The sequence below is a fragment of the Macrobrachium rosenbergii genome, chromosome 19 (genome assembly GCF_040412425.1).
Source record: "Macrobrachium rosenbergii isolate ZJJX-2024 chromosome 19, ASM4041242v1, whole genome shotgun sequence".
NCBI lineage: Eukaryota > Metazoa > Arthropoda > Malacostraca > Decapoda > Palaemonidae > Macrobrachium > Macrobrachium rosenbergii.
The window spans coordinates 27,901,800-27,929,167 of record NC_089759.1 but is presented as its reverse complement, the minus strand read 5'-3'; the positions used below and the strand labels follow the sequence as shown (position 1 = coordinate 27,929,167).

The window sequence follows — 27,368 nt, the reverse complement described above, 5'->3', positions numbered from 1 at the left end:
GATTTGTTGTGACGTGTCATTGATTTGTTTGTTTGGTCTGGCGTCTTACACATATATAGGGATTACTGGTATTAACCTGGTATGCAGTCACCTTTGTCAAAGTCCAGGGTAAACTCGTGCTAAGTAAAGTAGACGGCCGCACGAAGAAATCATTTATCATTACGGTTTGTCGACCACACAATACAGAAATGGGTGCATATAATACTTAGATCCCCGAAGGGCTAGTACTAAACACTGCGCCCCAAGGAGCTACCCCGTGCTTAGTACTAGTACCTCGGTGGATACATACCGGGTTAATACCAGGATTACTTGCGGATAGATTGCATACATCTTATTCAAGTATTTCTGATGTAGGACATAGATTAAATTTGTTGCTTGTCATTGTGAAGGTCCATCTTACCTTCCACCCTCTCCTAACAGTTGTTTCATAGTGCAGCTGCGAGGTTTTCCTCCTGTTACACCTTTCAAACCTCTCTACTCTCAATTTCCTTTTCAGGGCTGAATGACCCTCATGGGTCCCAGCGCTTGGCCTCTGGCCTAATTTTTATATTCTATTCTTTTTTACAGTCAAGCTATTTCGTCATTGGTCCGTTGTTCCAAGAGGGCGTGTTGTGTGTGAGTAAAGGGGAGAATGTCATGTCCATAATTCAAATAGGAAATAAACAATACTTTCACTTCAGGCTTTGAACCACTTCTTCGAAATATTTTTATGCAAGTTTTCCCGAAATTGGACTTCAAGGTTTTTAGAGCTGTAAAATTATCGTAACTGAGAATTCTAAGAGGGGAAAAATAGAAATATGTGTATTTGTAATGACTATAATGACCTGTTAACATGTCTATTTGTAATGACTATAATGACCTGTTAACTTTTTGGCGTCCTCGCTCTTTTTTTGGATACGCTTGTCACTACAAAGCCTCGGAAACAAATTAAATGTTGACGCCCTTGGCAGGATTCGAACCCAAACCCGAGATGTCGGAATGAGGTTAATGTTCACCGCTGGACCACGGAGAGTGATATAAGTATTAACGATGGTTAGCGTGCGTCTTTCCCAGCTTTAGTAAATGTGTCTGAATTCAGCAGAAACAAGCAATACTCTTATATCAGTCTTCGTGGTCACGTGGTTAACGTTAACCCCGTTCTGATATATCGGGGGCGGATTCAAGTCCTGCCAGGGGCGTCGGAATTAATTCATTTGTTTCTTCATCTGGGCCTTTTGGCTTTGTTGTGATTAGCGTAAATAAAAATTGTGGAGAAATCGAGAAGTTGAAAGGTCATTGTGGTTATCACAAATGCATATTTATCCGGTGAGGAAGTGACCAGGAGATTCTCTCTCTCTCTCTCTCTCTCTCTCTCTCTCTCTCTCTCTCTCTCTCTCTCTCTCTCTATATATATATATATATATATATATATATATATATATATATTTATATTTATATATATATATGTATATATTTAATTATATAATTATATGTTATGTATAATATATATATATATATATATATATATATATATATATATATATATATATATATACAGACTCGTAATTGAAAGCTTTAGATGGTAAAAGATTAAGCAAGCGACGCAAAAGAAATGATAAAAGGTCAAGAAAATGGATTAGGTCATACCCGAAAGGCTTTATGTTTCCGCAACACAGACCCGCAATACGGCCGTGAATTGTCATTAAAATTATGACAGACTATTTTCTTTCCTGACTAAAAGTCACAGAGAGAGAGAGAGAGAGAGAGAGAGAGAGAGAGAGAGAGAGAGAGAGAGAGAGAGAGAGAGAGGATCTTGAATGTGTTAACAGGTTGTGGTAAAAAGCTGATTTTACAATGATCGGATTTTTTTTTTTTACTATTTAATGATTTCACAATTGTATTACGGAAGTTGCTCTAGAGCTGACTGTAAAATACTTCGTTAATTAATTTTATTTTTCTTGTTTATTTGGCGTCTTCAATTTTTAGTATTTAAATTTCGACAGTTCATCTGCCTAAAATGAAACGTGTAATTGTGGCAGACCTACTTATCGGAAAAGCACAAAAAGATTAAAATTCAGTGAGTAGATCGCACCAAAAAACTTTTTTTTTGTGAAGTCATTTTGTCTTTATACCAAAACATGGCTCGCGCTCTCTCTCTTAGACCGCTCTGTTGAGGCGAATGAGGTATTCGTGCGCTGCCAAATCTATCATTGTTATGATAAACCATAGGCTACGCGGAGTCTGTTTAAGTGGTTGGTAGTTGAAGTGTACTTGATAGTAGAGAAATATCATTCAAAATACGTTTGACGTAAGTTCTTGTCATTAAAAACTTTAGTTTTGTTTACCAAAACAGAGAAATGTGGCATTCTGGACAGCTCCGCCGAACCTGCCTTGAAAACCTGCAGTCAGTATGGGCATTTTAAAGGGGAGCAGTCACTCTCATTGACACACAATCCCATAGAAATCTTTTGGGGTCAGGTCATCTGCGCGTGCGCGTGTGGGAACATCCTGTACGATTTTGCGCATGCGTGTGCTCGCGAACGCAATTTTAAAGCATTCTGTTAAAATTCACAAGTAAATCAAAATGAAAGAAACATACATATAAAACTGGTATTTGTAAAAAAGTAAGCTCAGAATGATTTGTAAGGACGGTGTGATTTCCTCACAAAGGACGAAGTAATTTTAACCTTGAAGAGGGGGTAAGAAATAACGTCGTGCAGGCGATAGTTATTTACGAAGAAAGAAATATATATATATATATATTAAATTGCATGACAGGGTTAGCCTTGAACACGCACACATAATAAGTTGGTATATTCAGCATGCTCGCGCATGTGCATGCATTCAAACACAATACAATTATTATTATTATTATTATTATTATTATTATTATTATTATTATTATTATTATTATTATTATTAGACTGACAATGAGAATCAAGCAGTTCTCGAAAGCTCTCGTTTTATATATATTTTTGATATACACTACATCATTGTGGATTTCTTTATTATTATTATTATTATTATTATTAATATTATTATTATTATTAGAGGAAAAAGGAAGAAAGATATTAAAAGAACCTCATCACATTTTGTTTAAAAAAATATCTAGAAATCAATCAACGCCATTGATTTTTAGACATTTTTAAAACAAAATGTGATAAGGTTCTTTTAATACCTTTCTCCCTATCTTCCCTGTCATTGCAGTGATAATAATAATAATAATAATAATAATAGAACAGCCTTTTTTTTATGTGGCTCCACCTGTTGGCCGGCCTTCGAGCAGAGTAAGAAACTGAAGAGGAAAAAAAATCAAGAGGAAAAGGTCGCGACGCAAAAACCACACGTTCAGAACTCGTGCCCGAAATTATATTTTCAGTAAAAACTAAAACAGCAAGTCACGTGGAACGGAAAAACTCGAAGCCGCATACACTCACAGTCGCTTGCTTCACCCGCGGCATGTCCCTGGTTCGTTTCCCGGACGAGCTGGAATTGACAGTGGATTCCGTTGCGTCCTCGTTGGCCTAGGTATTTGGTTAAGGTTCTGGATAGATAGACTGTGGCGGATGGTCGTCGGGTGGAGAAAGACGCAGGGCAAGCGACTTCATCCTTTAAAAAGAATGGCAGAAAACCGGAGGAATATACACAGTATTATAATATATATATATATATATATATATATATATATATATATATATATATATATATATATATATATATATATATATATATATATATATATATATATATATATATATATATATATATATATATATAAATATATATATATATATATATATATATATATATATATACATACATACATATACATGAGCTTAAAAAATCACACTAGATGCACGTGACTTCAGTGTATAAGCGAATCCCACAGGAAAATGACAGGCAGAAGTTCAGTACCAAGCGCTTTCATACACGCTTTCATGTCAGTTGATTTCCTAAATTTCACGAAAATCAACTAACATTGCCTCTTTTGTTCATTATTATTCCAGTCACCATCAAAATGTTCAATTCTCTGTCTTTTCTGGAATGTTCTTAAGGGCTTTACGTGTTTGTAGCCCGCAGTTCATTGATGCTGAGATCAAAACTATTTATGATATTGCTTTGAAACTTAAATACCGAAGGACCTTTGAAGATGTTGCATGGAAAAGAGACATGAAAACATTTTATTTAACTAATAACAAACGTGAATTCAGCAAGCATAATATCCTCAAATTACCGTATGATGAAAGGTTTTTACAAATTCCTAGAATTTTAAAGCTTTTCAACATAAATGTTGTATTCAGTCATTTTAATGTTAAGAGTTTAGTAATAAAAAAATTCTCCTAAAGATGTTTCTGGCTGCATCTATGAAATTCCTTGTAAGAAGTGTGATAAAATATATTATGGACAAACTGGAAAATCACTTTCACAGCGAATCAAACCACACCAATATTCTGTGAGAACTGGCCAAATATCAAATGCATTATTCGTACATATGAGAGATTCAGATCATCCTATTAACTGGAGTCAAGCAAGATCTTTATAGTCCCGTGCAACGACACAAATAAAAGGAATATCAATGAATCTTGTTTTATCAAGTCAAATAATGAAAGTGTTCTACATTTAAGTCTTGGTTTGTTTAAACTTGATGCCTTCATAATTCAAAAAGTTGTTGATAGATATAAGAAAAATTAACATTCAGCTTTATACATGTTTCTGCAATTTGAATGGGTAAGATTTCGTATCTCTCATGGTTAAGTGTATGGTTTTAGTTTGTGACCGCGTGATCCAGGATTTTCCTGAATTACCCTTTTGTTTATTACTCCTTGGCAATTAACCATCTGGTCTTTACATGTTTTTGGATTTTGTAAGGCTAAACTTTCGTATCTCTTGTAGTTTGGTCTATGGTTTTAGTTTGTGACCGCTTGATCCCGGATTATCCTGGATTATCTTCCCGTTTGTTACCCTTTGACAACTAACCATCTGGTATTCTTGTTCTTTTGTTTACTTTGTAACCTTCTTTTTACATCTGTACTGAACTTCTGCCTTCATTTTCCTGTGGATTGCGTTATATATATATATATATATATATATATATATATATATATATATATATATATATATATATATATATTTTCCTATATATATATATATATATATATGCATATATATATATATATATATATATATATATATATATATATATATATATATATATATATATGCATAACTGAATTACAAAAGTATGGAATGTGATGAATATATAAATAAAGACAAAATCCATTAGGAAAGGAAACAATGGAGTACTGCAAGGCCTTTAGATTTCTTGTCCTTTACTTAGCTAAGTAAAGGACAAGAAGTCAAAAGGCCTTGCAGTACTCCACTGTTTCCCTTTCCTTCATGGATTTTGTCTTTATATATATATGTATATATATATATATATATATATATATATATATATATATATACGTATATATATGAAAACTCTGAATGACAATCAATAAGCTCGCTCTCTCTCTGTCTCCTCCCTAACACCAACTACTCTCTCTCTCTCTCTCTCTCTCTCTCTCTCTCTCTCTCTCTCTCTCTCTCTCTCTCTCTCCCTGTTAAGATAGTTGCTTCAGATACATTGCCCAGCATTTTTGACATTTTATATTTCACGCCTTCTCAGCCCCCATTCCTATGGGCTGAACTTGGACTTGAAGGGTATCAGGCGTGTTACTATTCATCTCAGTGACCTCGAAAGCTATGGATTAGACACTAATATCTGTCATTTTTTACATTATATTTTTCACCTCTTCTCACCCCACCTTCCTTTTGGTTCTGAACTTTGACTTAAAGGGCGTCAGGAGTGTCACCATTCATCTCAGCGACCTCAAAAACTATGGATTAGACACTAATATCTGCAGTTTTCGGTTATTTTTATGTCACCCCTTTGATGCCAGTGATGTCTCCCCCCCAACAGCATTCTTTTCCAGATATTAAGTCATATGTATACCGAAATGAGGTATGATAAATTCGTAGCGTTTATTTTGTTACTACGTCTGAGGCAGAACTAGCCCTGTTTCAGGGAAGACCTTCCCAACCCCACCCCCACCCCCCCCTTTGGTGCCCTTTTGGTGCCCTTTGGTGCGAGTGATGTCTTAACTCCACAGTATTCTTTTCAAGATAGTAAGTCATATATTATGTATAACAGGTTTGGTTGAAATTGCTCTAAGTCATATGTCTAACAAGTTTAGTTGAAGTTGCTCAATGCGTTTCAGAGTTACCGTGGAACACACACACACACACACACACACACACACACACACACACACACACACACACACACACATATATATATATATATATATATATATATATATATATATATATATATTTCTCGAAAGATTTCAATAACAGGCAATAAATTTGTTATTGAGATTGTAATTTCTTATGCTTAATTTACCATTAGTAATATAGTTAGCACAACTATTTTTTTTAGACGAAACGCTTAGTGTTCAGAAGTGTTTACCGCTGGAAAGTTGTAATCTTTCTCAACAGCAGCTAAACGCTTATGCGCCCATTCCAATGCCTTTCTTAAGGTGTACCCACACTGCAGTAAGTCATGTCAAAAACACTCGACACCTTTCATTCTTATTACTGTACTTCCGTTCTTACTCTTTCCTCCTTCTTACTTTCCACCCTCTCCTAACAATTGAATCACTGCAACTGCGAGGTTTTCCACCTGTTAGTCACCTTTCAAACCTTCCTACTGTCAATTTCAGTTCCATTGCTGAATGACCTCATAGATCCCAGTGCTTGGCCTTTGGCCTAAATTCTACATTCTGTTCTATTCTGTTTTCTTGTCGCACACACCTCATAAACAGCTTATATACAAGTCAACGACTGATTGATGATTCTAACGAGTTCTTCTGACGATTATCCAGCACTGGCAAAAGATTCGTTCTCTACATAAAAGTCGTTGGGTTTTTAATCCATTTGTGATCATATTTTACTGTAGCGTGGACTCGCCCTTAGGAGACAAATAAGGATTTTGGTGTTTTGAATTTCGTGTTTCTGTGAGGAATTATCTTTGTCCTTTTTATCAGTTTAGCTTGTGATTGCTTTACTATTTTGCTGCCATAAAAAATTCTCGTGATTGTGTAATAAAACATTCTTTAGACTGTAGGTTTGGATACTTGAAGGTATGCATGTTAACGGAGCAATGATCAATCGCGTTTAATTTGCTTTCTCTCTCTCTCCACTAACAAAGAGGCGCTCAGTTCACTAACGATTCTTTGCCTTTTTTTGTTCTCGTCAGGTCGCTGATCGAATTCAGTCCTACTTGCTTGTGGGTACAGCGTTCCGCCACTCGTACTGAGAGTGGGAGAGTGAGAAAGAAAACATTTGAAGACGAAAGAGAAAGTGATATATGGTATATTTTACCGTCTTAACAAGGTTGGGTTATCCTAATTATCTATTCGGATAAGTTAGGCTTATATAAAATTACGCCTACACCAACCGGCCTGCTTATCGTAGTCTGGTTATGTCAAGGGGTTTCCTTTTCGTTTAAAAAATCATCCCTGGTAATTTCTGGAGGCACCCCCTTTGCCCTTCAGTAGTTCATGAGATGAAGCCATTTCTTTGTCATAAAAGTCTTGAATAATTTTGCGCCCTAACCTTTTAGGTTATATAGTTTAGTAAAGTTTTGAAGGAACCTATGCACGAGCATAGGTTCCTTCCGGTCACTCCCGGAGGTTTTTTTAAGTATTTTATTTCCATTGCTTTCTCTTCGTGTTTTATCTGGTACCTCTCATACCAGACCCTACAATTCTTCTTCTGTCTCCCGTCCCACTATAGTTCTGCAAACCTTCGTATGTCTTTTAGTTTGTCTCTTGTTCAGCCATAATCCCACAACCCTTCGTCTCTCTGCTGTCCCACCAGGACACGACAGGCATTCGTCTGTTGCCTGTCTAATTAACCCTACACACCTTTTGTCCGTCTCATGTCCCGCCATGACCTTCAAGCTTTCGTTTCTTCTGTCCTACCGCGACCTTAGAGAAATTTGTAGGCTCACTGTCCTTCCATGACCTTCCAAATCTTTGCCTGTCTTCCATATTGCCATGTTCCAACAAACCTTGTCTCTCTTATCTAACTTGTCTCATTGTGACCCTACAAACTGTGTGTGTCTCCAGTCACATCATAACCATGCAACCTTAATAGTCTGTCTTCTCTCTTACCTTTTACCCCACAATTCTTCGTCTGTTCTAACCTACCCGTACAACCGCCTGCCTGCTTGTCCAGTCGTTTTCTTTTTTTACCCGTTTTCTTCCTTAACCCTAAGAACCAGTTGCTCTCCCGAAAGTCCCTAACGAGCGTCCGTCCGATTCGCCCTTCCACCCTGTCCTTTGGCTGAGGGGCGTGATTGTGGTGTCTGGCTGCCATTCCCGGAATAACTTTCACCGCGATGCCCTCTGACGAACATTTTTGCTCTCTATCTCGACGATCGGGATCCTGGAAAGGGAAGCGAGAACTCCCAGTCAGGGGTTATACCACGTTTCTCTTTTAGCCGAAGAATTATGTATTGTGGGTTTGAAAACTGAAGAGATAATCTCTTATATATATATATATATATATATATATATATATATATATATATATATATATATATATATATATATATATAATATATTTTTAATATTTCATGTATTTTAACATTGTCATTCTAGAGAGAAACCTGTGCTTTCTATAAAATGAGATCAGACTTGAAAGTAGTGATATTGTCGTAATCAGTTGGACATTTAAAGCGAGCTGCCTGGAAAATGTTGAACATTTGTTGGCATTTCTTCAGTTTAAGTTATCTTTGGGTTTTGCCGTGTTGAGTGACTCTGCGTTAATAATGATGAAAAAGTCTCTTATTCTTATAAAAGTTTTTCTTGGTGTGGGGAAATAAGGAGCGACATTCTTTTTGTGCTCGAAATAACTTGTTCAGCTTTTTGCGATTAGTGTTGAAAGTGATGGACATCTTGCTGTGATGGAGAAGGGTTCGACGAACTGCAAGTGCCCTTAAGAACGACAGGAAGGCATGGAAATCACTAACTTCGGCTGATACTTTAGACCTAATCTCTTAAAACGAAATTAGCACACCACTGAATGGTATAATTCCATAGCTGTCTAAATGTACGAATACTTTCATCATCACGCAGGAAACCTTGAACGACGTTCCTGTTGTTTTGTGCTGCAGGAGCGCACAGTATTTCGAAAAGTATATACTGCGCTCCTGTTATTTTGGTTTGCAGAAGCACACTCAGGTTTTGAAAAAGGAGTAGCGACTATCCTGTTATTTTGTATCGCAGAAGCACACAGCTTTTGAAAAAGGAGTAACGACTATCCTGTTATTTTGTATTGCAGAAGCACACAGCTTTTGAAAAAGGAGTAACAACTATCCTGTTATTTTGTATCGCAGAAGCACACAGCTTTTGAAAAAGGAGTAGCGACTATCCTGTTATTTTGTATCGCAGAAGCACACAGCTTTTTGAAAAAGGAGTAACGACTATCCTGTTATTTTGTATCGCAGAAGCACACAGCTTTTGAAAAAGGAGTAACAACTATCCTGTTATTTTGTATCGCAGAAGCACACAGCTTTTTTGAAAAGGAGTAACGACTATCCTGTTATTTTGTATCGCAGAAGCACACAGCTTTTGAAAAGGAGTAAATGACTATCCTGTTATTTTGTATTGCAGAAGCACACAGCTTTTGAAAAAGGAGTAACAACTATCCTGTTATTTTGTATCGCAGAAGCACACAGCTTTTGAAAAAGGAGTAACAACTATCCTGTTATTTTGTATCGCAGCACACAGCTTTTGAAAAAGGAGTAACGACTATCCTGTTATTTTGTATCGCAGAAGCACACAGCTTTTGAAAAAGGAGTAACAACTATCCTGTTATTTTGTATCGAAAGCACACAGCTTTTGAAAAGGAGTAACGACTATCCTGTTATTTTGTATCGCAGAAGCACACAGCTTTTTGAAAAAGGAGTAACAACTATCCTGTTATTTTGTATCGCAGAAGCACACAGCTTTTGAAAAAGGAGTAACGACTATCCTGTTATTTTGTATCGCAGAAGCACACAGCTTTTGAAAAAGGAGTAACAACTATCCTGTTATTTTGTATCGCAGAAGCACACAGCTTTTGAAAAAGGAGTAACGACTATCCTGTTATTTTGTATCGCAGAAGCACACAGCTTTTGAAAAAGGAGTAACAACTATCCTGTTATTTTGTATCGCACACAGCTTTTGGAAAAAGGAGTAACAACTATCCTGTTATTTTGTATCGAAGAAGCACACAGCTTTTGAAAAAGGAAGCGACTATCCTCCTGTTATTTTGTATCGACACACAGCTTTTGAAAAAGGAGTAACAACTATCCTGTTATTTTGTATCGCAGAAGCACACAGCTTTTGAAAAAGGAGTAACGACTATCCTGTTATTTTGTATTCCAGAAGCACACAGCTTTTGAAAAAGGAGTAATGACTATCCTGTTATTTTGTATTCCAGAAGCACACAGCTTTTGAAAAAGGAGTAACGACTATCCTGTTATTTTGTATTCCAGAAGCACACAGCTTTTGAAAAAGGAGTAATGATTATCCCGTTATTCTGTATTGCAGAAGCACACAGCTTTCTTGAAATGAGGAAAAACGATCCTTCTATTTCTTATATGTGATTGTCTAGACGGCTTAGAAAATAAGGAACGACTGCCCTTTTGTCTAAAAAAAGTGCAGTTTTGAAAAGGACTAAAAAATGAAAATAAAAAATAGAATAGAATAAGGGACGACTGCCCTTTTGCCTAGAAAAATTGCAGTTTTGAAAAGGACTAAAAAATAAAAATAAAAAATAGAATAGAAGTATGGTAAAAATAAAATTAAAAACTAATAGGATGAAAAAACAATAGAAATAAAATGAAAAACATTTAAAAATAATAAAAATAAACATGTAATAGAAATGAAAAAAAAGAGAAGGACGATCCCCCTCCTGTTGGATAAAACTTGACATCTGAAACAGCGAACAACCAATCCTGCTTTCTCGAGAAGCCTTGAACAGGCAAGTCTTAAAAAAGCCTGCCGGGAGTCCCTTTAACCTTGAAGGTTTGTCCAGACAGCCCTCCTCATCACTCTGGCCAACCACAAGCAAGCATACCACCGTTTTAGCATGAAGGTCATAGGGGTAACCTTCAGGTCCCTTTTGACAGCTCTCGGGGTGGCGCGTTTCTGGACATCCGGGTGGATTCCCGTGCCTTTCCCGAAGCTCGGTGGCGGTGGCTGGCGGTGGCGTCACAGGGGCAGTTATTTCCTATTATGAAGGTGAAAGTTTTTCACTCTGATTTTTGTGTATACTTTCACATAATGGGTGTTTAGTGAACATGCAAATACAGTAGTATGTATTCGTAGTACTTAACACAATATATATGTAGTAGGCTACACACACACACACATATATAGGCACACAACTTCACTGTGTATACAAATTCATATTACTCGTATTAGGCTTCTATAAGACGGGATGGTTTAGATTCCAGATTCTGTAATATACAAGTAGGCCTACAATCTTTTGAAGACGTACATAAATACCTGAGTGTAGCAGATAATAATCCTTAGTGCATCGGTACCTGAGTAAAAGACTTCGAAAGGCTTCGAAAGCTTGTGCTTTGTAAATTAAAGAATCGGGAAACTGAGCCATCCCGTCTTATTAAAGCATAATACGAGTAATGTGAATTGATACGTGAAATATAAACTGAAGTTGTTCACTTTTCCATTGAGTGTATAATCAGTGAATAGTGATAAAGATGATGGGCATCAGTTAATTAGAACCTCAAGAATGTTATCAATTCACCAGGAACATCTTTGGTTTAAGGCCCGGCATGCGATGTTTTTCTTACGTGGGATCAACATGTGTATAAACATTGTTATGCATGTACTGTAGCTTGTTTTGGACAGTATTTTTACAGTGGATTATATGCAGTATGAAGATGTACAGTTTTAAAATTATACATTTTTTCAGCTTCATATAATTTCTTTGTTCTTTAAAACATTTATGATATAAAACAGTTTTTTAACATTACAAACTTTCAGATCCTTACTTTGAATCTTCCGCTCAGAGAGGCAAGTTTTAAAATTACGCGTAATGTTCATACTTTTGAATATTCTTCATTTGTTTAGACATATGATTGTTTCTGAAACAACTTCTTTCTCATTTTCAGAAAATGTGTGGACCTGTATATCAGCAGTGTTCCCACCTCACCACAGGCAGGCCTGATCTTGCTCTAATGCATAAAACAGGTACTGTAGAAGGTATCCAAGTACAAACACCATCAGATTCCGCAGGATTGGATCTTGAAGAAATGTTTTCTGATATAAAAAGGGTAAGACATGAACTGGAAAATCTTTTTTTTTTAACAATAAGCAAAGACAGAGTTGAGTGACACATGTGGATTATCAATAATTCATCAAAATATGGCAACATATTAAACAGGATATTTATTAAGTACAGTAGTTTCTAGTTTATAACTAAACACTATCTCTAAATAACAATAATAACATCAAAAACATAGTTTATTAGGGTTTGTATATGTGAATAAAATTTGTAGTTTCAATGCAAAATTTCTTTTGGATTATAATTTAACCTTAATTTTATGTCTTTATGTTGTATTAAGCTACACACAAATGTATAATTCTGTACAATTACAGTTGTCTACGGAAGATTTCCTTAAAGAATGATAACACTGACCATATTCAGATATCTGTTTCCGCTTTTGTTCTACTGATCATTCGTAAATACATTCATGATTATCACACACACAGGTAACATACATCCTCAGTAACGTTAGCTTGAATTTCATACCCATTTTTATTCATTCTTTAAGTAAAATTCAATGTGTTTTACTATTGTTTTCTTTTCAGGAATTAAAATCGCAGTATGATTTAGAGGAGATATCAAAGTACTATTTTGATGGCCAAGGCAAAGCAGTAAGACCTCTTATAACAGTTCTTATGTCTCGTGCCATAAATTATCATCTTCATGGTGAAGCGAGGTATGTAATTAGTGTGAGATAATATAAATAATATTTTTAGTTGTTTAGCTAGTTTTTAATTCCCTTAGTGACAGAGAATATACTTTTTGTTTGGCGATCGTTGAAAAATCCTAAATAATTGAGTTGGTTTACCAATATTTTCTTAAAATATGTCTGGGTTACTTAAATCCAAAATCAATACATTTTTATCATTTTTGTTTTCCAGTTGGTATTTTTATAAACTGATTGCTCTAGCAGACTGCATAAGTTCTGACTAAAAAAAATTGCAAGCTAGTCTCCATCTTTCCAGTGGTTTTTAAGTTACTGAAAGTTTAAGCTTTAGTCATGTAAATACCTCAACTCTGGGCACAGGTGTCCTCAAATCTAGGTACAGGTATTTCCTTCCTGCCTGCCAGTCTTACTTATAGGGACAACGAGGTACTTGCTTTGCCCTTTCAGGTATAATTACCTGTAGCGTATTCAAGAAAGTCTTGATAATGACTACAAGATGAAACTTGCCTATATTGATTTTAATATCACCTTTCAGTAGGTTAATTGTGAATCTTTTATACCAAATTTATTGTATAATCTCAAAAGCTTGTGCACCACACTTCTGTGTTAGAGGCCTTATTATGAACCTCACTCGGTTTATTAAATAACTGGGAGCAGAGAATTATAGTTGAAGTTGTTTGTAGTTAGCGTAGGCTATTGTGTTGGCCTTTCTGCAAGGTAGTGTCTTGAGGCCTATGTTGTTTATGCTTTATTGGTCACCTGATTGTTATGATAGTTGGTGTAGAAAATAGGAAAAATACTTGCAGATGATGCAGTTCTTGCTGTATTTATTTGTTCCTTCTGAGTGCAAAGTAAAGTTTTTATAACCTTCACACTACAATCATTTGAAATCTCAGTCTAGTACTGTAAGTCATTTAGGGGATGATTTGATAATTCAATAACAAAACTGATGTTTTATCGATTAGCCAGTAGTACTCTGCTTCCTTTCAGTGACTCATAATTTTTGGCCAAGATTTGAATGTAAGCTTTATTTTCTTGAAAGAGTGAAAACCCCACCTATTCAGAATGGACCTAGGTACAGCTGTTGCTCTTAAGGTTTCCTATACTGTATCATCAGAGATGAGAAAGTTAATTTCTAATACTTCATCTCTTGTTCAACCATTTTTGGGAAATTCTTCTGTGAGGATATTAGAAGCTTCCTGGAATCTTGACCAGCTGGACATCATCACTGGAAATGGTGGTTTCCCTTTTCCAGAACATTGATAATTATGATGACCATTGTCAGAAGATAAACTGGACATCTTCCACAAGTTGTATTTTGAACAAAATGCTAATGCTGCTGCCTTTAGTAGCCATCAATTTAGAATTAGTCTTTGATACTCGTTTTGCCAAATGTTAGCTTAGGTACTTTGATAGAACATCCCAGTACTAAAGTTGTTTTGTTCTTACTGATGTAAAACTGGTGAACTTCCTGGCAGTGGTACCAGTGGTAATGTAAAAAATTTTAAGGAGAGACTGTAGTACAGCAGTACTGAAGAACCATGTACAGTATGATAGCCAGAGTATTTCTGACTTAGTACTACTGTACTCTACTTCTTTTATATAAATGCTCTGTATTTACATATACATATGACTTTTGAAATTTCTTTTTTCTGTCTTTATTGTATTCTCTGCCCATTTTTCTCTGTTCCTTTTAAGCATTCTGTTATGAACTGTAATTTTCAAGTTAAACTTGTTCCTGAGAGATATGAGCTCATTTAAGTAATAATAATAATGATGTGTATGGTATACATAAAATTATCATCTGTGGGTAATTCATCCCAGAACCAACCAATTTTGCAACTAGCCCTTATACATTCACAGAATACAGATGCCTTAGTCTGACATTGAACTCAAATGTGTAATCTGTTACTCTGAGATTATTATCCCAACCATTTATTCATTACTGTCATTTTTGACAGTTTAGGTATGCTACTAGTACAGTAGTAGTTCAGTGCTAATAATAATTGTAATGGCTCCATGGTTAAAGCACTCACCTCATGAGTGAGAAGAGCAGGGTCCATTTCTTGACAGAATCAGTCGGAATTTGGTATTTTGCATCACTGACCTTTCGGGTGAATTATGGACCTGGTTAAACTCCTACTAAGAGGAATGACGTTTATTACAGAAAAATTAATAATGCATAGATATTCCTGTTGCCAGATGGGTAAGACCTGCAGTGAAATGGCTGATGATTTAGAAAAAGATGAGTGGCATATAGCACAGATTTGATACCTTTTGGCATTTAGGGATTACATTATTTTTCATATTAGAATGCGAATGAGAATGGTCACTTGACTGCTTTGTTGCCTTCACTGTGGTTGCTGAATACCCATCATGGGGTCTTTGATGTTTCTCTTCTCTGTGTATTTATAGAAACTCATCTCTCCCAGATACTATAAATTTTCTTTACAGCAGTGGCATTTTCAGATTCAATGTAGAAGCCTAAAATGCAGATTTCTGTAATCATTAGTTTTATTTTCTCTTCTGGTGGTATATACTTTAATGATTGGAAGCGAGATTTCATGATTGGAAGCGAGATTTCATAGCAAGAATATTGTACTGTGTATGAATTACTTTCTAAAAAAATATTGCAACACTGCCTTGGATGACAATTTTTTTTTGTGATACTGATATTAAAGTTAATGAAGCCTATTTATTATTAGTTTTGGAATGTTCCAGGTTATATGAATCTCAGCTGCAGATTGCAAAAATTACTGAAATGATACACACAGCATCTTTAGTTCATGATGATGTTATAGATGATGCCGATACTCGACGAGGAAAGCCATCTGTGAATTCCCTGTATGGCCAGAGAAAGGTAATTTTTTATTGAAGGGTTGTGGACTGCTTGGTTGGAGGAAACACCTTTTATTTTAACCTCAGTCACACAAGATTCCAGGGAACTTAAATGATAGAATTCCCATTAATCTTCATGATATAGAAATGAATGTGGAAAGAGAAAAAACAGAATAGGCAAAACCAAAAGAATTTAGTTATTAAATATTTTTAATGTTCACAGTTATTGCTGACAAGGAAGTAGAAGTGATTATGGAGAATAATCTAGATTTTATAGCTCTTAGAGAAATCTAAAACTTAGGCACTTAGTGAGACTATAGCAAAATGAAAAGGGTGTTCAAGGACTGGAGAGGATTAAGACTGCTCGTGATGTGGATGGGGCGTAGGAAATTAGAGGAGGTAACTTGTGTCTGAAAGACACTGAGGATTTGTGAAAATGTTAGTATGTTATTCCAAGGATTGGGTGAACAAACAGCAGAAAACTAGAGTGAATGGGAATGTTTGTGGGAGACAGTGTTTGTATAGTAACTTGAGTAAGGAATAGGGTAAGTGTTCTGCTGGGTGATTAAACTCAAAGGTAAGCAAGAAATGAGATAGCATAGCTGGTAGGTTTGGAATGCAATGAGTGATTGGGAATGAAGTGTTGTGTGCATATTCTGAAAAGTGTTGTCACAAGTGAAAGATTTTAATATACTCCACTAGGGAAAGTGGTGATGATGATGATGATGATAAACTTTTTAGATTGCGTTAGTATGCATATATGGATGAGTGATTGATGTAATAGAGAGGAAAGTAGTTGAAGGTACATCTGGTCATTGTTCAATTGATGGGAAAATGATGATAGAAAGTAATAATTGTGAGAAGGAAGACTTCAAAATGAAGCCATGAATATAATTAAGATAGGTAAGTTTGAAAACTGAGAAAAATTACGAAAAGAATAGGTTTTAAAAATAAGTTATGGTTAGAGAGCTGAAGTTTGAGGAATATCCAAAGCTAAAGGATAGGATTGTAGTTTGTCAGGATTGCTTATGAATATTGACACTTGGAAAGTATGAATAAAGGAGAGTGTGTTTGGATGAAAGGTCTAAAGAAGAAAGTGAAGTTGCATTTCCAAAGACAAAATTGTGTTTTGATGTGCACAAGAATGTCTAATGGCTATGATAGTCTGCACAAGGATGACTAATGGCTGTGGTAGTCTAAGGGCAAAGTGAGAAAGGAAGCTAAAGATGAAAATTTAAGTGAGATTTTGAGCAAAAAGTTGAGGTGGTTTGGGAGGCCAATGAGTATGTCACAAGAGTAATTAAGTCAAGAAAGTAGTAGATATTGAAGTAGCAGAATGACAACCAGAAAATCATATCAAGAGGGCATAGATGAAGATCCTGACAGGACCATATGGCAATCCAGACAAAAATTACTCAGGACAGAAAGGAGAGGAGAGAACCTATTATATGTGTAGCCCAGAAAAGTAGAACTTGAATGAAAAGGGTTAAAGAGGATCTTGAATTTAATCAGGTTATGTGAGGAAATACATATGCATTGGGAGGAAAGATAGTAAATGCTTAGAGAAAGGTTAGTGACCAAATGAATCTTATAACAAAAGGTATAAATTAAGATGTTATTTATGAAGGGAATGCAGCCATATTTTATCGTTTTTATTATTAGATAGCAGTTTAATCAGACCACTGTGTCAAAGTCATATGTGAATAGAGTAATTAGAACATTTTAAATGTAGTAAATAGGAGAAAAAGACCTGAATAATGCACAATTGACATGGATTAATATAGATTTTAGAATGCTTGTGGAAATGACTTAAGGGTGTAAGGATAGCAAGTATTATGGGTAAAGAATGAGTTGCTGAAGTAGGGTTGATAGTAATACTTAGTGTTTGACCAGGATATGTAATACAGTATATGTCCAGAAGAGGGAAAGGTTTCAGAGCAAACATTTAACAGGAATAGTTCTTCCATTGTATTAGGTGGAAGGTGATCATTGATTTTAATATATACCTTTAGTTACATCACTTAGCATCAAGCCCTGTGAGATGGTAGTGCCGTCAGTGCACCTTATGCGATGCACTGTAGGCATTACTTGAGGTTCTTTGCAGGATCCTTTCAGTCCCTGGCTGCAACCCCATTCATTCCTTATGCTGTGCCTCCATTCATATTCTCTTTCTTCATCTTACTTTCCACCCTCTCCTAACGATTGTTCAACTGCAAGATTTTCCTCCTGTTACAACTTGAAAACCTTACTGCCCTCAATTGCTCTTTCAGTGCTGAACAACTTTTTTAGGTCCCAGCGCATGGCCTTTGGCCAAAATTTTATATTCTAATTCCAATTTAGCATCAAGGACATGTACGTGAGGAGAGGGGTTGTTGGTTGTTTAACCACCTCCCCTTTTTGGAGGAACTGAAAAACGCTGAATGAAAAATATTGTAGAAATAAGCATTTATCAGTTAAAACCTATTAAGTGTTTTGATTCAGCAAAATAATAGAAAAAGTTAGGAAATTCTAGAAAATAAAAATAAATTTAAAAATTAACAAAAGTTGTAGAATATTAAATGTCACTAAAGAAATGGAAGTGCATGAGCTGTAATGGCCAGTATTGCCCATCTAATTTCAAGTCTACTGAATGAAGTTACTCGAATACCTACATTGTGAAAATTGATAAATACAGTTAAGGAAGTATTTGTTTTTAATCCCCTTCCTTTGAAAATTCCTGCACATGGGTCTACTTAGCTAATACTGTATTGGAAGGGAAATATAGTTTTACTTGAGAAAGTAAGATAAGATTACAGTTGATCAGGGAAGACCTGTGGCTTAAGAGCAGACAAGGAAGAGAGGGTTTGGAGCAAACATTTGTTTTGAAAAGTTGTGTAAGAACTTTGATGGTAAAATAAATAAGCTGTATGATTTTATTGTAGAAAATGTCAAGGTTGTTGACAAGAATTGTCGAAGTTTTAGTTTGTTGTTGCTCTTAACTTCTTAATAAATTTTACTTATGATTCAAATTTTTCTTAAAGGTAATACAGTAAAAGCTAAGTTTTGACCTTGATGAACTTCAAAGAAGTTTTTATTTCAACCTAGTAAGTTATAAGATAAATATTTTAGTCAGAGGACTGATTTCTTTTTATTCAGCCTCAGAAAGTTTATTACTGTAAGATCACTATACTGCATCTTCATAGCCTGTACATGTACAGTACAGTGTTTTCAATCTATTACTTGTATGTGGTAATGAAGTAATATGTACAGTATAATGTAGTAATGTATGTAATGTTTCCTTTTTAGGCAGTGATGGCTGGTGATTATATTTTATCAGTGGCCTCAGCAATGCTGGCAAGAGTACGAAATGAAGAGGTTATTGTTATACTTTCAAAGGTAAATAAATATTTCTTCATTGGGGTACAGTAATTATCCACGGAATATTTACCAAAGGTTTTGGTATTTTAAGTTTTATTCATAGTGAGGATTTGAGAATTTCTCAGGAAAGGTTTGACAAAAAGGAAAGTCCTTGGTCCTTAATGCTAAAAATTTTGTATTTAAGAATTCAGTTAATTTTTTATTTTTGTCCAGCTTTCATAATTAGATTGCAGTAATGTAGAAAATACATCAACATGCTGTGACTATCAAAGAACAGCCAAGTGGTAATATAGATCTACCGTAATTTCTGCCCTTGCAAGAAACTACCAAATTGATCTCTAGTACAAAAGTACCTAAGACACACTGTTTTTAGAAATACTACAACCTTAGTTTGCATGTCAGTTCTTATAAATTTTATATTTATGTGTTTTATATAGTGAAGGAATTGTTTCAGCAAAAGTGACATCTGTAATAAAGCTTGCTTGCGTAGGAAGGCATAAAAATATTTTGATGTTTTTTTTATTATGAATCCCATTGTTGTACAGTTGATGAATTTATTTCCTGATCTTGTGACCCTTCACTTTTGCTTGTGTTTTGCAGGTTCTTGCAGATTTGGTACAAGGAGAATTTATGCAGCTTGGCTCAAAAGAGAATGAAAATGAGAGGTTTGCACATTATTTGAAAAAGACGTTCAAGAAAACGGCATCGCTGTTTGCGTATAGCTGCAAATCGGTATGTTCTAATTTGTTGCTTTCTCTAAAACATTGAACCAAATTTTCTGATGCATGCTTTACTTGAATACTTTGGACATTTTCCATACTTAAAAAGTTATTAAACATAAGGTGTTATTGTTTGTACTAAAGCTCTCAATTTGAAAGTAGTTGTAGGGATTATTTTTGACATAAGTGATGGTATTTTTGTGTGTTCACTATGTGTTAATGTTGTGTGTTTTGTGAATTACAAACTGTTTCCTTGAGTAAATAATTGACTAGGTGCATTTTTAAATTAGTTTACTAATTTCCCCTCATGGGTTTTTATTTGTGAATTTCTCATTATTTCAAGCCTTCCAAATTCTTCATGCTACATTAATTATTTATGTCAATAGCATGCTCCACTTGCTTTTCATTCATGTTCACCATCTAAGTACCAGTAAGTGATATCACTTTATGACATACACAGTACACAGGTTCACAGGTTCTTTGCAGTGTCCTTTTATCCATAGCTGCATTAATCGTTGCATTTTACATTTCATTCCCTTCGGTCTCTTCCTACTTAGATTTCCAGAAATCTTTCTTTAATTTTAAATTCTCCTGTGGGAGTCTAGAAATATGACTTGGCTTATTTAAACTCATTTGTAATAAACTCCTTAAACATTATGCAAAACTTCTGCTACTTCCTTGCCTCACCTATTCCTAGATCCACTCCTTCCTACAGCTATCCCTACCTGGCTTAAGGTACAAAGAGGTTTTCTGAAGTTGATGGGGGCCTTGATTAATCTGCATTGGCTCCAAGGTTAAAGAAAGGTCCCCTACCTTTGTTAGATCAATTTGTCTGCGAATCTGGGTACCAGAAGGCTAATTTTTAAATGACATTCCCACAAAAAACATGCAGGAAGCAACATGACAAAATCACTGGATAAAGTGATATAGTGCCCATCACAACAAGGTGGATAACATCCTCTGTCATTGGTAATTTCAAATCTTAAAGAAAGACCCAAAAAACTAGAACTAAAGTAATTCCTTAAGTTCCTTTACATCTTAGATGTCTTCTTGTTATGTAGCCAAGGTGCAGTGTTGGTAAACTTCATTTCTCTCACTGTAATTTGTAGGTTACTTAAGCTTGCATTCTCTCCATTGGGGTCTACCACTTAAAGTGTGTAAACCTTAGCACACTGTAGATTGTTGGTACTTTAAGGTGTTTGCAGCTTCCCTTTAGCACCCAGCTGCTGTATAAATTCCATTTAGTTTTTCTCACTTAGCTGTTGAACTACAATACTGCCCTTTAGTTTTCCTTCAGTATTTGCCTGAGGGTAACTTCCATGGAAATTTAAAAATGTGACTTGGTCACTTTGTTGAATTAACTTTAAATAATCTCCTTAGTCTTCCTCTACATTCATCACATTGTGTTGCAAAACTATTGTTTATCTCTTTCCCTATTTATTACATTTAGCATGATCACAAAACCACCCCTTCTAAAATTATCAGTAGAGTTATTTCCTATTGAGACTAGCTACAGCAGTCTCAGCATATGCAGAAATGGTGAATAAACTTTATATTCACGAGGAAACATTTTAAAACTGATAAAAAGAGCCAGCTCAAGACATGCATACTCAAATGTTTGGTTATCTTAGTAGCATTTGCAGTCCCTAGACTCTTAGACCCCTTGAACACTATTGAAGTTTTGAAGTTTTTTTTTATGAATACTCCCATATCCTAAAGGTTATGGCATTCTTAGTTTTATCAGATGTTCACATCAGAGTACTGTACTCTCTTTTCTCAAGTGTTCACATCAGAGTACTGTATATTCTATTATGTTTCTTCCATTCTATGCATAACTCCCCTCTTTGTATAGCACATTTTAACCAGATAAGTTTTAATGATGGGAAAAGAGAAGCTGGTGAAAACTTTCAAGGGGTGGCTTACCTAGAGAGGGCTGAAATTGAGGCATTGATTGAGAAGATGGGAGAACAGGGGAAGTAGCAGAGGCAGAGAAAGTTGAAATGTAGGGAAGTGGTAATAAGAAGTTTGAGCAAGACTTGCAGAAACTCAGCCAGTTACATTGCAGAAGACACTTATGTTTCATCAAAGCCCCATCGTACATATAGTGCCCATATTTGTGGTCTCATATATTTCTAGACAAACACTTTACTATTGTGTGTTCCAGACAGAAGAATTAATGAAACCTGACCAAGTACTTTTTACGTGACTAACCACTGGAACTGTTATTGAAGTTGTGCACAACATTCACCAAATACAAAAAATTAAAAGTACAAGAAGTACTTGGGCTGTCTATCGAGAAGAATGATTGAAAAGAACAAAATTAAAGAAGCACTTCAAAAATAAGCAGGTGATAATTAAGGAATCTAGCAGGTACACAACTTGTAAGTAGCAAAGGTTACAGTTAGACTTTCCAAGAAAATGAGGAAAAGTTGAAAGCTGGTAATGGGTATCGATGATTAAAAAGTATGAGAAAGAACAAAATTCGGGGGAAATTCTGGTAAAGCCGGTGATCTCGGTTCAACAGTCACACAAATGCAGAGGAGAGTAATTAATACCTAGCAGTGGGTCAGCTTTGCTCATGAGTGGAGCGTTTGTTCCTTTTCCATCTGGTAAGCAGATGATGGTGTGTGTGCCTAGGAACTTTTAAGGCCACGAATGTAGGCAGTATATGATTGATGGGTTTGTATGAAAAATCTAGTTTGTTTCAAAAGCTCAGTTTCTAAGAATGAAGGATGTGAGATTTTGACAGAGGAGGTAGAGAAAAATTTGTTTCTAAAACAAGAACCTAGGATTTCAAGATGTACACTGTTGCCATTGTGGCTTGAGTGTTGTAAAAAGGAGGTTTTATATATATATTTTTTTCTTTAAAGACCAGGTATGGATAGAAGCTGGGAAAGTAAAGATATTAAATTTAATGTAATGGGGTAGCTGGGAAGTATAAAAGTAGCTGAAATGAGAAAAACATCAGTACAATAAAGAAAGGAGAAACACCAGATGAATAGGAATTGAATACAGCTGTAGAAGACAGCCTCAGTCTAAAGCCTCTTTGGTGTGGGCCCAGCAGTTAGTACCTCTGTGTTTGCAACCCAAAATTTATCTCTTACTTTTGATTTGATTAATTAGTTTTATTCAGCATTATACCATCATGTGGATGCACCCCACAATGTTTGCATTTTTGCACAGTGGTAAATAATCTCAACTTTGCAGTACCTGGTGTATTTATTCACTCTTTTATTGGACAAAGTGGACATCTAGATTTTTTACTAAGATGCAAGTCTCTCTAGACTTTTGTCCTCAATCTGTTTGAGTTGGTCTTGGAAAATTTTACATATTCTTTATCTGTGCCTAAAATTGTTTCAAGTTTTGAATCACTGGTTAGTACAATATTTGTGAAACCAATTTTTTTATTTTAAAATTTAGATCATGTAGTATTAAACTTCCTGATCTTTAAGAAAAATGTATGTCTAACCATTATAATTTGAGGATTGCAGTTAACAGTTGCAATAATCGTTTCATTAGAAACAATGTTCAGGCATTGGGTAAAGGGTTATAGGTTACAGTTTTGGTAGACCAAAAACAGTTGTAAATGCTACCTACTCACTGATTGTTTTTTGTCTAAATAGAAGCTAACTTCCTTTAAGATAAAATTACTATGCAGTGAAGAATTTTATAATGTTTACTTCATAAATATAGGTATTGCAATTTTTGTCTTTGATTTTGGACAGAATTTTACTTGAGTTTTCAATTGCAGGTGGCAGTTTTATCTGGAGCAGATGAAAAATTGCAGGAGATAGCTTTCCAGTATGGGCGTAATGTTGGCATAACTTTGCAGCTTGTTGATGACTTATTAGATTTTGTTTCATCGGCTAGTGTCTTAGGTAAACCAGCTGCTGCAGATTTGAAGCATGGAATATCTACGGCACCTGTTCTCTTTGCTTGTGAAAAGGTATCTCAGACCATTTGTTTTTGTAGCTTAGCTTTTCTTGTGATACAGGTTAGAAATGATATGTTATGTTAAGAGTGTTTCTATTTGAAAAAACATGTGTACAATGTTTATGTCAGCTCTCGTAAAGGGGTCATGCCCATTCAACCTGTTGGCGATCAGCCCACCGGATTTTAGTCTTACTGTACCATACTAGGGCCTGTAAAAAAATTGGCACATTTGAATAAAGCAGCAAAAGTCAAGTAATTCTGATCACTGACTTTCCTGTGATAGAAAGCTCTGTATAACTGGTTGGTCATCCCTCCTAAAATTAGAACTACACAAAATACATTGGAAGGTGTTCTGCCATTGATTACTTCACTAGAATGGTGGTAAATGCATACCCAGGTCCCTAGCATTTGTATAGGTAATTTGCCAAGAGCCTTTAGATATGCTTTTAGCTAAAGAAGAATTCTTTGAAGAGCATTATTGTTGAAATTTTATTATGTTATTGAAAATAATCTTTATAAACTAATTGTTGTGCTAGTAAGTTTTTTTGGTTGTGAATAATGAAAACATACATTTTTCTCAGTTTCCAGAGTTGAATCCAATGATAATGAGAAGATTCCAAGAACCAGGGGATGTGGAGAGAGCACTTGAGTTTGTTCACAAGAGTGATGGTCTGGAGCAGACTCATTTTTTAGCTCGTCAGCATTGCCAGGAATGTGTTAGGATCATAAAATCTCTAACTCCATCAGTTGAACAGAAAGCTCTAATAAGCATAACAGACAAAGTTCTTAACCGTGTAAAATAGCACAGAATATACACAACGCATGCTGCAAATTGTAATTACCTTGAAATGGAGCAGCTTATGGACTCAGGATTATCAGCATCCCAGATATGTTCTGGTGTACATTGGTGCTTCGAAATTGTTGTAGTTTACTAGAGTTTTTGAGAAATGTTTAGCTAAGTTACATCAGATGTATTTATATGAAGGGAGTAAAATGTTCTACCTAAGTCTTACAGTGGTAGCACATCCTTGCTGCCACCAGTTATCATGACCAAGGTGTAATTATTTTGTATGCGGTCACTGAAATGTTTAAATTAAAACATCCCTGTCTTGAATGAGGCATTTAGGGTGATATGCATTGCTCTTATGTTATTTTTAATCCCAGCTACAATCACCATCATGAATATGGTTAAGAGAAGCACAACATTTATCACAAAAAATTATTTTAAAATATTTTTTAAAAGAGGTTTATAGTTTGAGGTTACACTGTTATTTATTCATATGTATTAATTATGTATAACACCAAATGCCAATTTTACCATGCATTCAATTGGAGGTTTGTTTTGTTATAACACATTTTTTAAATGCTGTAGCAAAAAAGTCCAGTGACAGTTTATTTGGCCCAGGTGAAATTTTAATCCATGATATTTAGGGGAAGGCCTGACGTTATATTGTATTCACATTGCTGCTAGACATTTAAAATATAATGAACATGAGTTTCAAAATCCCAATCAAGGCATATTTACTGCTTAAATGAATTGAAATACTTTAAACAGGTTTATAGAAGTACCAAAATGAGTTTTTACTCATAGGTGGTACAGTATTCTAATTCACGTCATTTTGGGTACATTTGCACTATCTGGACTCAAATCGGTGCTAATAGAGCCAATGAAAATGGAGCACTAAAAGCTTATCAAGTTCTGAACCAGTGAAATGCAACACTGTTGAAATTCATCAAAGTTACATGAAAATTACTGGCATACAGACATACTGTGAAATGATAAAGCAAAAGAACAGGTACTATAGACCAACCTTAAATCTATTGTTGAGGTTATAGGTAATTATGTATTTAACTACTTCTTAGGATGTTGGTCAGTCTTGTGAAAGCTAAGAATTTTAAAGCTCTGTTGTGGTTAAACTACATATTTTATATAACTGCCTAGGATAATGGAAAAACAATGGGCTCTATCCAAGTTCCCCGACTTCAGTATCCATGCACTGGGATTTAAACCTAGTTCCATTGATAGTTTAATTAATTTATTTATTTAGTGTAATATTGCTAAGAAACTAACATTTTTTCTATTTCTTGTTAAAAAGTCAGTGGTCCATGATAAGTTCAAATTTGAGATGTTTTAGACTTCTGTTTTTAAAGACAGGATCTGATTCCTTGTATGCACTCAGTTTGGAGGCAATTAAATTTTAGTGCAGCTTGACATAAGGATTGATTAAGGACTTCTTTATTTTCAGAACATTGAACCTGATATAACATATTAAAAATAAGTTTTTATTTATAATGTTGATCTCTTAAATGGCTATGGATGGATTTTGATACTGTACTTTTAGCATTTTCTTAATTTCTGGTCTTAATGTCGTGTTTTGTTAAATTTGATCCATATGTTAACACTTATTGTGAATTTTCTTCGTTTTAAATTTGGCATTTGGGTATTGTTACATATACAGTACAGTATTCTGGAATAACAATGCTCTATGTATATACAGAATATTTTTTCAGATGTAAACTATTTTTAATTATTGTTGTATATCTTAAATAATATTTAGTTTTTGTAATACGAAAATCATGATGGAAATAAGTGTGATACAGTATGGGATGAAATTATACCCTTCGCTACTTTTGAGGCACGGTCATAATTTACTCTATGTGTAAAGAGATATTGTGGAAACCTGTAATGAGTTAAATGGGTTTTGTTTCATGATACTAGCATGAATACTTAATTAATTCCAACTAGCACGAATACTTTATTAATTCCAACTACAGTTTTATTTTTGTAATTTCTCAGCATAAACCTTTAACTGCCGAGTTACCCCTCCAAAGAAAGAAAGAAAGGTATTTTTTCTGGGTCCTGTGAAGACTTGTGAATATTTTGAAATAAGAAAATGTGTATAAACTTATTTTAGGACATGAATGCTTGAAGGGTACCCATTGATTCATACTGGGATATGATTCAGATAGAATTTATATAATGTAACATTATGCTGTTTAGATACTGTAAATAAAAAATTTTATAAATTTTGTGAATACAGATTCCTCCTGTGATATTTTAAGTGGCCTTTAATGGTTATTTTTTCTTTGTTCTTTAGAGTAATCAGGAGGGACCATGAGTATCAACTCGTTGCAAAATAAAATGTTTAGAATTGTTAGTTTTCAATTTGTATTTTATATATAACCTATTTATATTCTACGTACTTCCAGGCAGTTAATGACAGGTATTTTGACAGTTTTGGTAAGAAAAGGACTTTTGATCAAAATATTCATCTGGTAATGTTACTTGAAAGATAGTACAATGGATCTTCAAATGAAAGACAGATGAAAGGACTCATTTTTTCACCGTAAACAGGTCTTTTTCCTCCTTCAGGGGGTTGACGTTATGTATATAGCAGAGTACCGACCTTAATAATAACTTTCGTAAATAAGTATTATCATTTCAAACACTGCCCTATAAGAACATTGTGATGCCATTATTGACATAA

General features: G+C 34.9%; 1 protein-coding gene across 2 annotated transcripts in view; it reads left to right on the top strand.

Moving 5' to 3' along the window:
* qless (decaprenyl diphosphate synthase subunit 1 qless) overlaps nucleotides 1-27,046 on the top strand; it is a 46,868-nt gene extending 19,822 nt beyond the window's left edge. For both annotated transcript variants that reach the window (XM_067121369.1, XM_067121370.1), the window contains 7 exons: nucleotides 12,212-12,373; nucleotides 12,912-13,042; nucleotides 15,755-15,893; nucleotides 19,157-19,246; nucleotides 19,829-19,960; nucleotides 23,699-23,893; nucleotides 24,462-27,046. In XM_067121369.1, the coding sequence (XP_066977470.1) occupies nucleotides 12,212-12,373; nucleotides 12,912-13,042; nucleotides 15,755-15,893; nucleotides 19,157-19,246; nucleotides 19,829-19,960; nucleotides 23,699-23,893; nucleotides 24,462-24,683 (1,071 nt within the window). In that variant the 3' untranslated portion in view covers nucleotides 24,684-27,046. The remainder of the gene's footprint in view (nucleotides 1-12,211; nucleotides 12,374-12,911; nucleotides 13,043-15,754; nucleotides 15,894-19,156; nucleotides 19,247-19,828; nucleotides 19,961-23,698; nucleotides 23,894-24,461) is intronic.
* Nucleotides 27,047-27,368: the final 322 nt, after the last annotated feature.